The sequence below is a fragment of the Haematobia irritans genome, chromosome 1 (assembly GCF_050003625.1).
Source record: "Haematobia irritans isolate KBUSLIRL chromosome 1, ASM5000362v1, whole genome shotgun sequence".
NCBI classification, from domain to species: Eukaryota; Metazoa; Arthropoda; class Insecta; order Diptera; family Muscidae; genus Haematobia; species Haematobia irritans.
Genome location: NC_134397.1, coordinates 1,928,941 through 1,943,067, shown reverse-complemented (window position 1 = coordinate 1,943,067; position 14,127 = coordinate 1,928,941). Strand labels below are relative to the sequence as shown.

General features: G+C 32.5%; 1 protein-coding gene across 3 annotated transcripts in view; it reads left to right on the top strand.

The window, feature by feature from the left end:
* LOC142219981 (putative tricarboxylate transport protein, mitochondrial) overlaps positions 1-9,615 on the top strand; it is an 88,596-nt gene extending 78,981 nt beyond the window's left edge. Inside the window, exons 1-5 of one of the 3 annotated variants that reach the window (XM_075288803.1) lie at positions 7,312-7,436; positions 8,262-8,469; positions 8,536-8,662; positions 8,726-8,949; positions 9,060-9,615. In XM_075288803.1, coding sequence (XP_075144918.1) covers positions 8,268-8,469; positions 8,536-8,662; positions 8,726-8,949; positions 9,060-9,469 — 963 coding nt within the window. In that variant the 5' untranslated portion in view covers positions 7,312-7,436; positions 8,262-8,267 and the 3' untranslated portion in view covers positions 9,470-9,615. Of the gene's footprint in view, positions 1-7,311; positions 7,555-8,261; positions 8,470-8,535; positions 8,663-8,725; positions 8,950-9,059 lie in introns of those variants that run through there. The other 2 variants (XM_075288805.1, XM_075288804.1) reach the window with 2 other exon arrangements.
* The last annotated feature ends 4,512 nt before the right edge of the window (positions 9,616-14,127 follow it).

Below are 14,127 nucleotides of genomic sequence, written 5' to 3'. Positions count from 1 at the left end.
TTATTGAAGGAAAAATTGCTTATATAAATACATAAAAATGTATTTCAAAACGAAGGTAAGCAGTTCTAACTTTGAAGTAGAAGGTTTACCACAAATATGTAAGATTTGTCCAAATGAATGAAAAAAGTTCAATAAAATCATTCCATATATGAATTCAAATTAGTTAAATTTTTTCATTCTGTAGTATAGTGGTACATAAATATAGGAAAATGTTAACTAATATATGGAATGCATTCTACTTAATTTCTACGAAAATTACATCGTTCAAACCAATAAAAATGTCTTTGGCGCTATACGAAGTTCAACTTTCTTCACAATGAGTTCATTTTAACTTAAAGAAGGGGTCACTTTTTTCTGGGTGTGGATTCGTCAATAAACAGAATTGCCGCATTTGAGCGAATGAGAATCCAAGAGTGATTGTCGAAAAACCAATGCACCCATTGGTTTTTCGACGGTTTATGGGCTGGCGGCATCATCGGGCCGTATTTTTTCCAAAATGAGGCCGGTCAGGCAGTTACTGTGAATGGTGTTCGCTATCGTGAGATGATAACTAACTTTTTATGGCCCGAATTGGAAGATATGGATGACAGGACGGTGCCACTTGCCAGATTATGTGATTTGACACCGTTGGACTTTTTTCTTTGGAGTTATTAGAAAAAAAGTGTACAACGATAAGCCAGCAACAACAAGAGCTAAAGGATGAGATAATTCGGCACATTAACGGCATAGAACCTCCATTATGCCTCAGCGTCATCGAAAATTTGGACCATCGGATGAAGGTGTGCCACCGAGGTCGCGGCGCCCATTTGGCCGATATTTTGTTCCATACATATTTGAGTAATACCAATATATCATAATAAAATAAAATTACAATAATTTCCTAAATAGTTTGTGTTTTATTCAAAAACAAAATCGGCCCTTGAAATTTTAACCACCCTTTACATGTTAGTTTAACAAAACACACGCAACAAAGACTTTTTTCTTTAATGCATTTAATATATAAAATACATACATATACCTCATTTTTTCATCTTATAATTTTCTAAAAGTTATTCTTAAGTTATTCACTAAATTCTCTGCCCCATCGCAGGCACTGCATGCCTCAAGTTGTATGCTGTGAGATTTGGAAAGCTTTTGTATGTCTCTTACGCATCTAATGAGAGAAGAATGACGAATTAACAAAAATTAATAATGCTAAAACATATTATAATTCCAATGCTTCACAAATTACATTTTTTGGTCGTCACGTTTTCCAAGAAAATTGTAATTTACTCGCCTACTTACTTTATGTGAAGAAAATAAACTACCAAGGCGACCAATTAGTTTTTAGCAACAGCGACATATCATATGTTATGGGGATGTGATAGTTAATACCATAATAATACCGGATGTAAATGATTTGATATAATTGAAAGTTGAAAGGTAACGTGAACTAAACTATTAATACCAAACGGTAATGGCCACGTACCGCCTTTTTTCTACCAGTATGGTTGCAACAAAAATGTTACATGGACACAAACCAAAAATAACATTTTACTCTTGAAACCTGTTTGAGATGATCATATTCCTTATCTGGATGTGATAAGAGAAAAGTTCACCGAAAAGTTCAATTGTTCTTATTATTTCTCAATCATTATAGTAAAAAAGTATATACGGACTTAAGTTCGGTCCACCATCTTGAATCACATTACTTGGAAATACATATCTAAAATTTCAGGTGATTTGATGACACATACTCTGCCAAGCAAATATATATCCAACAAAGAAATCGGGAGACTTAACACATGGGAGAAATGCCAAAACATGGACCGATCCACACCATATTCGCTACACTTATAATTGAATTTTCAGCAAATCGAATAAAAATTGCGGTATCTCGAAGTCAAAACGGTAGATCGGTCTATATGGAGGGAATATCAAAATGGATCGATACGCCCCATATTCGGTATACTTATGTGTGGATCCAAAATACCTCTTGATTTTGAAATTGAGTCAAATCGCATAAAAATTGGGATGTCTATATACTTAAGAGATCAAGTCTGGTGATCGGTCTATATGAGGTAAATACGAAAACATGAACCGATACACACCATTCTTATACGTAGACCCAAAATATCTCCAGATTTTTAATTTCAGGTAAATCGGATAAAAATTGTGGTGGACCGATACACACCATATTCGGCACACTTATTTATGAACCTAATACCCATCTAGATTTTGAATTTCAGGCAGATCGGATAAAGTTCGGATGTCTAGACGTTCAAGACGCCAAATCAGGAGATAGGGCTTAAAATACCTCTAGATTTTCAATTTTAGGCAAAAAGAAAAACTCTACGGTTTCTAGAAGCCCAAGACCCCAATTCGGGGGATCAGTTTATATGGGAGCTATATAAAAACCTGGACCGATATAGCCCAACATGGCCTGCTTGCAGACAAAAGACGAATCTGTGCCAAATTTCATGACGCCATTATTGAAGACTGTAGCGTGATTACAACAGACAGACAGACGTCCACTCGGACAGACGGACATGCTTACATCGTCTTACAATTTCTCCCTGAGTAAGAATATATATACTTTATATAGTCGGAAATCGATATTTCGATGTGTTACAAACGGAATGACAAACGTATTATACCCCCATCACCATTCTATGGTGGTGGGTATAAAAAGGAAATAAAAAAAATATTCTATAAATAAAATTCTTAATGAAGCTTTTACTGACAATGTTTTCAACTTCTAATTTGAATGAAACGAACTTTATGTAGCAGAAATTATTTGATACATTGTGCTATCAAATATTTTATTGCTTCAATTTCAAATTGAATTTCTCCCAATCACAAATCGAACAAGATCGAAATCATGAAATGACAATAATTTAACAAAAGAGTTGTTAATTTGCAAAGGAATGACCGAAACAACTTAATGACATCTTTGGCAATTGCCCTTTACGTTCCTCAGTAATTTTACTGAGAATAAATAACTGGAATTTATACGAGGTTATCATCATAATCAGAAGGATGCAACATTTCCACTTTTGTTTTGCCCAAAACATTTTAACAAAATAAAAGGTACAGACATATTTTGACATTCATATGAGTCGAAATACATATCAAGAAGGAATAAAATGCATTCACATCTTAATAAAATAAGCCAAATAAATTTGGACAAAAAAAAATTTTTGAATAAGGTGGGTACTATGGTGTTTTCTTTTCTTGTAAAAAATGCGCACTTTTTTGCATTTTGCCCGGAAAATTTACTTCTTAGGTTCTTTTCTAAAAAAAAACAGGCAAAAGTGCGAATTCTGTTGTGAAAAAAGTGCCACGCATAAAGGCAAATCGCGGACATTTTCAGTACTACGATTGCCCTGTTTGCTCCTTCGAATTTTTTTCTGACCGCTGAAATGACAGCATTTGTTTAGGTTGCTGGCAACATTTTAAAAATGCCCATTCTGTACAGACAAAATGAAGGCAAACCACTTTTTTTCAGAAAAGGAAACACCATAAGTTCAAATTTATTTTATTTTCCATTATTTTCAGCAATCCAAAGCCTTTAAGAGGCCGATTTATCGAATTATTAGTCGATCGCCAAGGAAGTAAATATTTAAGAACCGTCCGTCGCTTCAATGTCAATCTATTATTGCAAAAACTTTTACAAATAAATTCGACCCCCTCTAGGTTTAACATGAATTTAATGGGCTCCAAAATGCTACACGCACATAAAAAGAAATTCCTTCAAGGGAATGTCTTTAACAATTGTCCAAAAAACTTTGGTTTTTGTAAAAACAACCCAAAAAATCCTCCTTACAAAATGTCCAGATAGTCATATCAAACATGAAATCTGACAACATAATATTAAAGCCAATTAAATCGAAAATTCATTGCTTCTTATATTGCGTTTTCAAGTCCCAAGAAACATTAGGGTAAATCCTTATGAAATAGGATTTTATTTATTAAATCTTATTAAATTGTAAATTGTTAGATTTTCTAAAATAACTATGTTAGATCTACACTTTTCGTGGTTCCTGGTAACAGTTGTTGCGACATTATCACGGCTAAACTTCATATCAAATGAAAGTTTCGAAACCGTTCGGATATTGTGCAAAAGCTTTCTACAATGAAAACAAGTCTCGTAATATATTGGTTGTCTACTACCAAATAGGAGTATGAAATATGATGATTGAATTTACTCATTCAATATTAAACTATATATACAATCCTAATTACTCGTAATTAGAAGCATATGAACTCTTAAGATCTGAATAAGAAACAGGAAAAATCGTGTATACGAACAAAGATCTAACCCATATTAAGGAACACCCTAATGTTAGCCAGTGGTGAAAGAGGTAATGGAAACATATTTTTGAAATTTCTACATATTTATGTATTCCAACACAGAATTGGACCTTTTCAATAAGCAAGTGTTTGCTCCTTATTATTCTGTCAGAGAGTTGAATGTGATTTTTGTTTTGCAAAAGAATGTGAAAGTACCATGATAAAAGGAACAAGCGTTTAGGACAAGATATGAATTTCACTTGGCTTATAGGTCTTCCATTTAATCATTTCATAAAAACGTATTTCATACTCGTTTGAGGGTTAAGCGTTTAAAAGAACCTACTAAAATTCTGGTTGTGATATCGTAGTCGTGAACTTATTGTACACAACAATGATCTTATTAATTTTTACATTTTTCCAATCAAGAATAATTAGAAAACATGCCTGAGGAAACAAGATCTATGCAATGGGCTTCTACACGGATGAAAAAGGCTGTTTTTCATATGCTTGGCTATAAACATTATATGTTTGGAACACAAATTTTTAAACACAATATTTTTGAGTGCAAGCATATAATGTTCATAAACTAGCATAACATGTTTGGGACATATATGTTAATATGTTAGAACATATTATGTTTGGGACATAAAATGTTTGTAAATATAATATGCTTGGATGCAAACATATATTAATTTAGAAATAGCCTATAAACATATATGTGTTTAGTAGCTTGGAGCGCTATTTAACAGGGAGCGATATTGAATTAAGTTGGTGGTTGTTGCTTGTTATTACAAAATTAACATTTTATTTTTCCTTGGGCAATTGATCAGCTACTTCTTTGATCCTTACAAACTGTATGGTCCGCTGTTCGAATCCCCGTCCGGCAAAAGGTAAAATTAAAATAAAAAATCATACAATTGAATAATTTCTTCTACAATGTTTGTATTACAGAAAAAGGTGCTAAGAACTAAAAAATCTCGTGGAAGTGAGAAAGATGTGGGGGAATATACAATTGGGCAGAAACAAAATTTTGAGCATTCAGGTCGAAAACCTATGTTGTTAGCACCTATATTACCTGTTTATTTTCATAATTCGTTATGATTGTAGATATATAAATAAATATATACAATTTTGAGTACAATATTGTTTGGGAGAATTTTTTTTAAGCATATAATATTTTTGGGTGCAAAATGCTTTCAAACATATTATATGGTCGCATAATAACATACTTGTTTTTTGGAAGACAACATTATTGAATTTGGATGCAATAATACAAAATGTTTGGAACTTTCAAACATATTATATATTGGTAGAGATCAAACATATAAATGTTTGGGCAATACCCAACAATGTATATGCTTGAAGCAAAATATGTTTGGTAGTATATGTTACAGAAGCGATTTTTTGTGAGCGTGTATGGTTTCGATGACCTCCTAATTCGACTGATATTCGTACACAGTGAGTGACTTTTTTAAATTCAAATTACTGATCAGATCTTGTGAATCGCAGAATAAGGTGGCCAAAACTTTTCCGTCCCGATCATTTTTCGGAGCAATTTTCAATTATATATAATGGTACTATTATTATCGTTTATTAAGTGGACAAGCAGTTTTCTGCCGGTTACTTTTTTGAAACAAAAATAAAATTGTATGCAATCACACTTTCCCATCCAAGTTATGGCAAAATTTGATTCAAATATAATGGTGCCGCATTTCTCCACATAGTACCCACCAATGTCTAAGGACTGGTCCTACTAAAATGTTCCAGGACTTTTGTGATGAGTCCATGCCATGTCCTAAAGTGTAAAATTACCCCGTCAATAACAAACTCATGTTAATGTGAACAGAGTGGTGTCCCACACTTTGTCGCCAGCAATATGATCTTGGTTATACGAATTAGATCCTTTTTCAGTGGGTTGTGGAAGTATATGACATTAGGGATTAATATAATTTGAAAATTAGCACTTCTTAGAAATAAACGCAAATTTCTATAGCCAATTAAACTTTTTTATTTCATGAACATTAATTTCAACTTAAGTTTGCCAAATGTGGGAAAATTTTCCTTATTTTATTTAGGTTTTGCTTATTTAAATGGCATTAACGAAAAATGAAAACAGTTTTATACTAATGATGACACAATTATATTAAATCGTTCATATATTTTCATATTATTCTAAAATGTGTGAATGTTACTTAAATTGGGTATGTACGTTTCTAAAATGATTAAATTTAGCTTAAATTGTGCACGGACGAAAAAGACTGTTTTTCATATGTTTGGGTGTAAAAATTATATGTTTGGAACTCAAATTTTTTAACACAATATTTGTAAGTACAAGCATATAATGTTCATAAATTGTTTGTAAATATAATATGCTTGGATGCAAATATGTATTAATTTAGAAATAACCTATAAACATGTATGTGTTTAGAAAGAGGGACCTAGAGAGTATGCTGCAAATATAAGAATGGAAGTAACCAATTGGCGTCTTAAAAATATATATACACAAAGAAAATTTCATTGAATTTGTTTCTAACAGTGTATGCCTAAGGTCAAACGTAATATGTTTGAACAATACAAACAAAATTTTTTTTAGACCAATCCTGAAAATATGTATGCTTGAAGCAAAATGTGTTTGGGGAATATGTTACAGAAGCGATTTTTTTTTGAGAGTGTGTCTGTCTTAAAATTCGTAAAGATAATTTAAATATTTTTGACTCCATTTTTTTTTTCTTTCAAAGATAAAATTTTCTTAAACAACAGAACAAATTTTTTTTTTTTAATAATTTAAATTTAAAATTTTCTAATATATACCTACAGTTTGTTCTACTTCTTAGGGTCTCCAAATAACGCATGTAGCATCGATGACAATCAGGTGAAATGTATACATATTTCAAAGGTGAATGTATTCATGTTATGAGGTAACGATTGCCATTGCAAAAGTATAGAATGTGGGAACATATGATGACAAAGAATTGATGGGTGTTTTCCCAAGCCTGCGCAATGAAGGTTTTGCATTGTTTTTGTGTTAAAGTTTTCCGAAAAAGAAGGTTTACACTTTCTTATCACCGGCATAATAATCATAGAAAAAATTATTATCAATAACAAATTTCAAACAGAGTGGCCTAAACAAGAATAAAAAATAACTAACGAAGTTGGATTAAAAGGTACAATTACAAAAAATAACTTAATCTCCAACAATGGCTAGAAATCTAATGAAATAAGTGAAGTGTTTGGAACAATTACATTAATTACAGCGTTCCAGTTACCAGATTATTATCAATTGTTGGTGAAATAAAAGAAATTAACTATAAATAATTAAGCTTATATAAGAAAAATATTCTAATTTTCATATGAGTAAAACGTCTCGTTGTATAAAGGACTTTAACATTAGGATAACATAGGAATAATAGAAATAATCATTAAATCAAACAATAGGAACATAGGCCTATGTATTCAAAATTTTGGAAATAATTCATGGTTGGTTTTGGAATCTTGCGCTATTTTCTCAACAATCCTATTGTTGGGAGCTTATTTCAACTATCACGAAGAAAAGGAATAATCGGATTATTCTATAATGAATGCAAAGAAAAAATGTAACTGCGGTGGAGGATTAACTATCAGATAACAATATTAACACAAAATTTGTTAGATTTATGTAGTTATGACAAAATAAAAAATCTAAAAAAATCGGATAAAATCGCTATTACAGGACTAGCTCCTGGTGTGTATGGACCTGTCCCATTTCTGGTCAGTTTCCCATAGGGAACTAACAGATGAATAAGCACATTTAAAAATTCATATAAATTTGATCTTATTCCACACCAGCTTTGTCCGCAAAATCCGCAAAATTCAAAAACATGCACATCCAAAGAAATTTTTGACCAGTTTGACTCACACATGAAACGTGAGATAACTATTTATAAAGAGTCACATTTACATTCAATGGACTTCAAACTTTTGGTACAAAATAAATAATTAATCTGCCACAGGTCTAAATGATGATTTCACGATACAATACCGACAAATTCTCCAATCCATTTGGCCAAAGGTATTGGATGACGGAGAAAGGATGTGCAGCGGCTGCGACTGGTGGAGGTCTAAAGGGAATTATAGCTGGAGGAATAACCGGTGGCATAGAAATATGTATAACCTATCCTACCGAATATGTAAAAACTCAATTACAATTGGATGAAAAAGGTATGGCGCTATGGAAGTATTTCTCCTAAAATATCACTGTCGTTGTAATCCTTATTTGTTGTACAGGCGAACGAAAGAAATACAAAGGGATTGTAGACTGTGTAAAGCAGACTGTAAGCCAACGGGGGGTTGGCGGTCTTTATCGGGGTCTAAGTGTGCTAATATATGGCAGTATACCTAAATCAGCAGCGAGGTTTGTTAGTATGGAACATTATTTGACCTATGAATGTACCACCTGTTACTAAATGGTTCGTAGATTTGGAGCTTTTGAAAGTCTAAAAAACTCAATGAAGAATGATCATGGACAACTAAATACCAGTGCTAAACTTTTGAGTGGTCTTGGTGCTGGCGTTTGTGAGGCTGTTGTAGCTGTTACCCCTATGGAAACTATAAAAGTAAAATTTATCAACGATCAACGTAGCGCTCATCCGAAATTCAAAGGATTTTTCCATGGTGTAGGCGAAATCATTAAAGCAGAAGGTTAGTAAAATACTTATCTCTCGTGGAAAAATGTAAACGATTATCCATAATATGGTGAAGTTTGAAGCGAAAAACAATTGCAAAATAATTATTCTCTTTTATTCTGATAGGTATTGGTGGAATTTACAAAGGTCTTACGGCTACCATTCTTAAGCAGGGCTCCAATCAGGCTATACGATTTTATGTTTTGCTTTCGTTAAAAGACTTATACACAGGTCAAGACCCCAAAACGACAGTACCCAAACCCATAGTGGGCGTCTTTGGTGCAATAGCTGGAGCAGCCTCGGTGCTTAGTAATACACCACTAGATGTCCTGAAAACACGCATGCAAGGTCTAGAGGCCTCAAAATATCGCAATACCGCCGATTGCGCTTTAAAAATTTTGAAAAACGAAGGAATTTATGCATTCTACAAAGGAACTGTACCTCGCTTGGGACGTGTTTGCCTCGATGTGGGAATCACTTTTATGATATATGACTCCTTCATGGATTTGTTTAATAAGCTATTTATCCGTTATTAACTGAAACAACTTGAACTCACCTATGTACATCGATCGATCGATCGATCCTATACTATACTATTTTTTTGAATGGTTTTATCTTTATATATGTGTATTTAAAAAACGCTTTGTGAAATTGTTATTGAAAATAAAATTGTAGGAGAAAAGTTACTCTTTTTTACTGTAATGAAACTTTTGAAGGAAATATTAGATTTTTAGTACTTAAAGAATTGATATGCGGTATCTAAAATAGCAAAATAGCAGATTGTTAAGAAGTTGTAAAATTCCGTGTTGTCTAATTATGGGCTTGTTAGAGTGTCTTTACTATGAGTCTATTTTGAAACAGTCATTTACCAATTAGGTTCTTTCAATTGTATAAATATAAGATTTCATAAAAATATTTATTTTAGATCAGTGCATTTATTAATTCTCAATGCGCCAGATCCCTAGCGCTACATAACTACATTAGCTATTTTCTTTTTCTTAGTGATGTTGATGTACCAGCGTCTGGTATAGAGTGATCAAAAAACGGGGTTTTTGAAAGTTGGGTTTTCTAGGTTTTGAAAAACGGATTTTTTCCAAAACCGATGGACGGTGTTTTTTGAAACAAATAACCGGTATAACCAATTCTGACGGTTTTCATAAAAGCACATAAGTTTAGAAGGAAAATCTAACTGTATTATCACAAAAAATCAACGAATTCTATAATTTATTAAAAATTGTACACAATTTTTTTTTAATTTAAATGTACGTTCCAACCATTTGGAAGTATTTTCTTTGCAGTTTATTAAAAAACCCAGATGTATATGCCTAAATTTGGCGTTAAATTGGCACACCCTCAAAAAAAATCGCTTCTTTAACATATGTTCCAAACATATTTTGCAGGAAGCACATATATTATTGCATATTGCCGAAACATTAATATGTTTGTTTTATGTGAACATATTATATGTTTGGAAGCATTTTGAGCCAAAAATATTATATGCTTGGAAGAATTTTTCCCAAACACGATTGTGCTCATTCCCTAACATACTCGTAATTTTCACTTCCACGAAATTTTTTAGTTATTGGCACCTTTCTCTGTAATACAAATAATGTTGAAGAAATTATTCACTTTTATAAATTTTTTAAATTTTACCTTTCGCCTGCACGGAGAATCGAACCGAGGACCATACAGTTTGTAAGCCAACACACTATCCACTGGGCTACGTAGCTGTTATAGTCACCAGTAGATAATTATCGTTTTAAGTTACATTTATATAGCATAGTTTGCAGCGCCCACGAGCCCATGCAAACATAACATTATTTAACAGAAACATACATTTGTTTGCCACGTGGAGCAGTGGTTAGCATGTCTGCCTTGCATGCAAAGGGTCGTGGGTTCAATCCCTGCTCCGACCGAACATTTTTTTTTTGTTTTTTTTTTTAATTTACACATTTATATTTATACTATATTAATTTTTTTAAATAAAACATCGAAATGTGCGTTATTAAAGATTTATAGTCAGTAACAGTGCTTGATATAAACGAAATTGAATGATTTTTGGATAAAATATTATTTTTTATTGCAAAAATAACAATCTTGTAATAAAAAACTGTTTTTGTACAAAACTTTAAAATTTGGAAGGAATTCAAAAACTAACAAAAGAAGAACGTGGAGTCGAGTATAAACATACATACATAATTTTATAATATAAACATAAATTTATTTAGGAGTGAACAGTTTTTTACTAGCATTTAACACCATCGCTCTAAAATTCCTTTTATTTTTCTTTAATAATTCATTTTAAAGAAAATAAATTGTTTAATTGTTTTAGCTGTAAAAGTCGAACTTAATGCCCGCTTTTATATTTGATGGTGTCCGTCAACTCCTCGTTGACTACTTTTTAATAAAGAGAAACTAAATTTTGTTTTTTTACATTTTACTGTGTAATTTTTCACTATTTCCTCCTTATTTCATTTTACCGTCCCAAATCTAAAAAGAGTATAGTGCCCTTTCGTGATTTTTATGAAGACCCCTGATTTCTTTTAACGAACCAAGAAAAAAATTGTGCCCATAATGCCAAAATGATAAACAAAACACATGTCCACACATACATAAAATGCTGCTCTCAAGGCGAAAACATAAGCTGTTTGTTTTTCAAATGTCTATTCTCTTGGTTCAGATTGTATATTCTCTTTATTCAAATTAAATAATATTTAGACTTAAACATATCAAATTTTTGGCCTTATCATAAAACAGTTTTCCGAAACAACATACAAGCGGTTTCACAGAAATTGTTCTCTTTTGACTCTTTTGCTGTGTTATATTGATATCTTTCGTCAACTCTCCCGGTTTCCATCTCTATTTCTCTCTATACTCTCTCTGTCGCTTTGAATAAAATATCACAACATATGTATGTTTAGTTGAAATTTGTAAATTTATATATGTTTGTATTCACACATATGATTTTTATGAAACATTCATGCCCCAAACATAATATATTCTAACATATTAACATAGATGTCCCAAACATTTAGTGTTAGTTTAGGAAAATTACATGTTCGCACTTAAATATATTGTGGTTTAAAATCGTGCCCGAAACACATTTTGTTTATATCGGAACATATGAAAAACATATTTTTCTAACAGTGCAATTTTACAACGAAAATATAAAAACCGTAACCAGGTTGTGAGGCCTTAAAAACACGAAAACCGACAATCGGTGTAAGAAGATAAACAAAATGATCAGTTTATTCCATATTACAAGAGTCATTTTGATGTTGTGTGAAACCCAAGCGCAAATAGCTTTTTATAAATTTTTTGATTAAAAACGATAATTAAGTACTGAAACCATAGTTATTAGGTTATTAAAATTGTGAAAGGTATATTGGTGAAAATATTTCGACATTCCAAATGGAATAAAGTGATATTTGTTTTACATCAACAGAATTATAACTGGAAGAATTTATAAATGTAAACACTCGTGTTTTACTTGACCACAATGATTCATTTACAACAACAGTCGAAGCTCGGTTTTACGAACAATATATATTGTCAGGCCTTTTCGTTATTTGGAAATACATATTCGTTAAATCGAACGGAAATTTTAAAGGTTAACTTTAATTGAAAATCATAATTTCGTAAATATTAAATATTCGTCTTGCTGTGCACTCTACCTTCTTCTTTCGTACACTTTTTATTGCAGGAAGTCCCTAATTTGTTTCCTCATTTTTAAGCTGAGAATATTTCTTCGCCGATTCTATATCTTTTTAAAGGAATGTAGTGACATAGGTAGTGTCCATACTATCTTCATCCTCTAAAACGCCTAACATTCACCACCACCCACTGCTCCTATTCGACGTTAGGACTTGGCTATAAGAAGGAGGTATCACAAGGGACTGAATCTATCACTTGACTATTTGCATATTGGAATCTAGGAATATCGTACTTTAAAGAAAATTCCGAAGTGATGAAGATGAAATGGAACTTTGGAATGCTGGCAGGGATGTTAGGAATTTGGACGTACCTTAAATTGTATTTTCGCTAAATAGGTTATTCGTTAAACAGAGCTTTGACTGTATCTTAAAATGCACTTTGTTTAACAAATTGAAGGGGCTTTTATTGCGTCGTTCTAAATTTATCTTAAAAAGCACTTAATAATTGCACTTACGCGATGCTTTAAACATGGAGTGGTACAAGTTTTCAATAGTGTACTGTTTGCGACATGGTGGGGATTTTCGGAAGTGCCGTCAAATTAAAAAAAAATAATAATAAATGAAAATAACCGTGAACAACTCTTCGACATTTATCCCAGATGTTGGCCTACCATAATTTATGTTCAACAACATAATCGATAATGTAGCTTATTAATGTGATCATTACACATCTATCGGTTTTTTACTTATCGCCCACAATTCTTAGTGTTTGGCCACACTGTAAGATAGTTTGAACGGCACATAAGGGGTTTCGTGCCTGGTGTGAACATAGTATGAGCATTTTTCAAAACAATATGGGCAACACTTTTGTACAAATCAACCTAACTATAATGCGCTCCGGCGATCTAAACACCCAATAATGCAATATTGAATATTCCGGTAAATGCTTTCAAGGACAAAGGTTTCTCGGATTTTGAATTTTTCCATTCGCACCGTAATGTCAAAAACCGCTTTAGTTTGTTTGGCTCCTGGAGCAACACACCTTCTGCTACTTTAGGTATGAATGTCTTGACTGTGGTACCCTTTCGTAATTCTAGCATCTCAAGTCCCCCTCGAGTGGGGGCATAAAGACCACACTTTCCATCTTTTGTAATACTACCGCCCCATTTCGGTATGGCTCGAAGATTTTTCTTACTTTTTATATCAAAAATATTACCCTTTTCACTACTAGTCACAGCAACTTGTGTGGCCTTGTGTGGCATAGGAACTAACGAAATTATCTCCTTTACTCCGCAACCCTTAAGTAGGACTTTCGAAATGAACGAACCATTCGTAGAGCTATAAACAGCAATACAATCCTTATTTGATTTATCCACAGAACATACAATAATATAAGCACCATCGGCAGAAATAACGGACTGCCTGAACGGCAAGCCTGGTACCATTCGTATGGGAAACTCAAATCTGAATAGAACCGTACCCTCTTTAAGTAGAACATAAAGGAATATTTAAAAATGATAATGTTGTCAGTATGTTGAAAA